Below are 2,935 nucleotides of genomic sequence, written 5' to 3' on the forward strand. Positions count from 1 at the left end.
ATTATCTTCTAAACGTATTCTTTAAAATTTATTTAAATGCAAAAAAAAATCTTAATAAATTATATATATTAATAATTATTATTTTAATTAATATATTATATTAATCAATTTAATAATAATAATATTATTAAACTTATTTAAACTGATTATATATATATATATATATATATATATATATATATATATATATATATATATATATATATATATAAAATCCGCGCCGCGATCGTTCCGTGAAATGATATTAGAACTGAAGAGGTAGATACGGTGACGACTGCCGCGACCGTTCCTACGAACCATGAGCTAACTAGCGCCGAGAAGTGTTTCAGCTTGTTACGTATATATAGTTATGCACGTTCTCCTATCGACCTTGATATAGGACTGTATTATGTATATATGCAGATGATTGCTTCAATGGTACGTACGTCATGCTTTATATATAAAAAAATACCAAAAATTATAGTAAGAAAAATTACACAAAATTCAACTGTTAGGGCATCCGTAATTGTAAACCTCTTAAAGAGGTTTATGCTCTGCCACATCATTGTCACATCAAAAATTAAAAACTTTACTTTTTTTTAAAAACACTTTCTATTATCATATAACATTTCTCTTTTAAAAACTTCATTTTTTTAAAATTCTCTCTCTATCCTCTCTCCATTATTTTTTTTATAAACCTGATCCCAAGATTTTGATACAGGTTTATAAAAAAAAAATTATAAACCCCACCTATGTAGTGGAGGAGAGGTTTATATCAAAAAGATTTATAGCATACATTGCATGCTATAAACTTCCCACTACAGATGCCCTTATATTATTATCATCAGAATTTCAAAATGTTCATATACGAGTTTATATAACTACAGAAATTGAAATAAATTTGAAGTCTTAAAAAAGTTATTAAAAAATAAAAACTTTAAATTTACATTTGATCAGAATGCACAAGATGGAGTAAACCAAACTAGCACTGGCCGCATTGGAGATGACAATAAAGGTAAATTCAATGAGGTGAAGCTTTTGTCCTCCATATTGTAAACCACGCTTTCACCCAAGTAATTCAAGATATAAATGGAGTTCGACTTCAAATCCGGCAGTGAAGAAGTATCAAGGCAAAGAGAAGAGGTTAAGCCTATAAATAGAGCATACTTCCCCAAATTATTCATTGGGATAATGGCGCCATTATTTGTATCCACCTTCCAAACCTTTATCTTTTTAAGATGATGTTCTGATACTTTCTCTATAGTTGCCCGTACGATCAATAAATCATCAGAAGATGTGCAAAAAAAACACATCCTGAAAGTAAAATTCTTAATGTATGGCAAATCCACCACCGGCACCCTTGTCGGAATTGAATTCGGCACAGAGAGATCGTATGCCCCCACGATCAACTTCTTATTTTCTTTGGATTTTGATACCGCATAGAGCTTGCCATCGTGGAAGGCTATGTTGGCATAGTAATATAGACGTTCTGGGATCATCGTCCACTTCTCATCTCCTGCGCTAACAAAGAACAAGAAGTTTTTCAACTCATGAAGGCAAAAGAATACAAAGACGACTTTGTAATCTCCGCATCGAGAGGGATCTGAGGACAACACCGCCTTCCTAGCCTCCAAATTCCAGTTGCGCATGGTGGGGATTGAGGGAAGGTCAATCTGAACGCCAGTGATAGGGTTTATGAGCTGAACAATACTAACCTTGTCGGTGGTTATGAGCCAACCATAAGAAGATCCCACGATTTTCTTAAGGATGTGAGGAGGGTGGCTTGGGATAACATACTCGCGGTCCTCCGATAGACTGAAGAAGTCATAGGTGTTTCGAACATTATTTTCTCCGTTAATGAGGATTCGGCTTTCCGGCACAAGCCATGGGATCTGCGGGTGTTGATCATCATGACTGCGGCAGATCTCATCGACCACGACGAACCAACGTGAGCATACAGCGGCGCAACGAAAGAGGTCGGGGATGGAGAGTTTGGATAGGATTAAGTATAAGAGGTCCATCGAAATCTCCGACAAGGAAATAGACATCTAGAAGAGATGATGATAGCTATAAAAAAAACGGAAATTGAATTGGATATCCGGTATCCCTCTTCCTTGCCGACCCAGGACCACCGACCACCCCTATTTAAAGGACCTTGTCGTCTCTACAAATTTTAATACACATATTAATTTGATGTGAATAAGTCAAAAATCGTATATATGTTATTAATTTGTTACAAATGGTTAGCGCAATAATATTTTTATTATAAGTAAATATTCTATTTATATAAATTGTTTTTAAAATAGCATAAAATAAATTCAAGTTTAAAAGTAAGATTTTTTAAGTTGGAAAGAAAAGATAGCAAGATTTTATCATTTTAATTTTTTACCTTAAATATAATTTAAATTTATGGGTAATAAGTTAAAATTGATGCATTTATCATATATACGACTGTGCACATCATATCAGCTTTCCCCTTTTTTTTTTAATTATTTTTTAAATATTTTAAATTTAAAAATTTAATATTTCTTTATATAAATCCCTAATATATACATATATCTTCTAAACACATTACAATACTCCGTAAATACTTAAATTTATTTTATTTTTAATTTTTCTTTTAATTAAATACTATAATCCAATTGGGAAACCCCTTAAAAATTATAACACAATTAGGAAGCTTGAACGTAGAAATAAAATCCTAAAAAAATATTTTAATCAATTTTTGAATTCAAAATTAAAAAATAATATCTATTATTTTTTTAGATTTTAAATTTAAAAAATGAATATTTCCTTATATAAATTCCTAATAATTAATATATCCCCTAAACACATTGCAATACTCCATAAATACTTAAATTTGTGACATTTTTAATTTTTTCTTTAACTAAACACTATAACCCAATTAAGAAGCCTAAATCCTAGGGGTGTGTTTGGTTCAAGTTATCATGTATAA

General features: G+C 31.1%; 1 protein-coding gene across 1 annotated transcript; it reads right to left on the minus strand.

Moving 5' to 3' along the window:
• Positions 1 to 936: 936 nt before the first annotated feature.
• On the minus strand, positions 937 to 2,097 carry LOC121987244. The gene is made up of 2 exons (XM_042541128.1): positions 1,695 to 2,097; positions 937 to 1,495 (listed from the first exon to the last, which is right to left on the minus strand). The coding sequence occupies exons 1-2, from the start codon at positions 2,025 to 2,027 to the stop codon at positions 1,475 to 1,477; spliced, it is 354 nt and encodes a 117-aa protein (XP_042397062.1). The 5' UTR covers positions 2,028 to 2,097; the 3' UTR covers positions 937 to 1,474.
• Positions 2,098 to 2,935: the final 838 nt, after the last annotated feature.

This window comes from Zingiber officinale, chromosome 5B (genome assembly GCF_018446385.1).
Source record: "Zingiber officinale cultivar Zhangliang chromosome 5B, Zo_v1.1, whole genome shotgun sequence".
NCBI classification, from domain to species: domain Eukaryota; kingdom Viridiplantae; phylum Streptophyta; class Magnoliopsida; order Zingiberales; family Zingiberaceae; genus Zingiber; species Zingiber officinale.

What these genes read in the sequence shown, in the direction of transcription:
- LOC121987244 (XM_042541128.1), bottom strand. Translation starts at nt 2,027, where the DNA reads ATGTCTATTTCCTTGTCGGAGATTTCGATGGACCTCTTATACTTAATC. An exon ending in GGCTCATAACCACCGACAAG is followed by an intron (nt 1,496 to 1,694) that starts GTTAGTATTGTT and finishes TTGTTAGCGCAG; the next exon opens with GAGATGAGAAGTGGACGATG.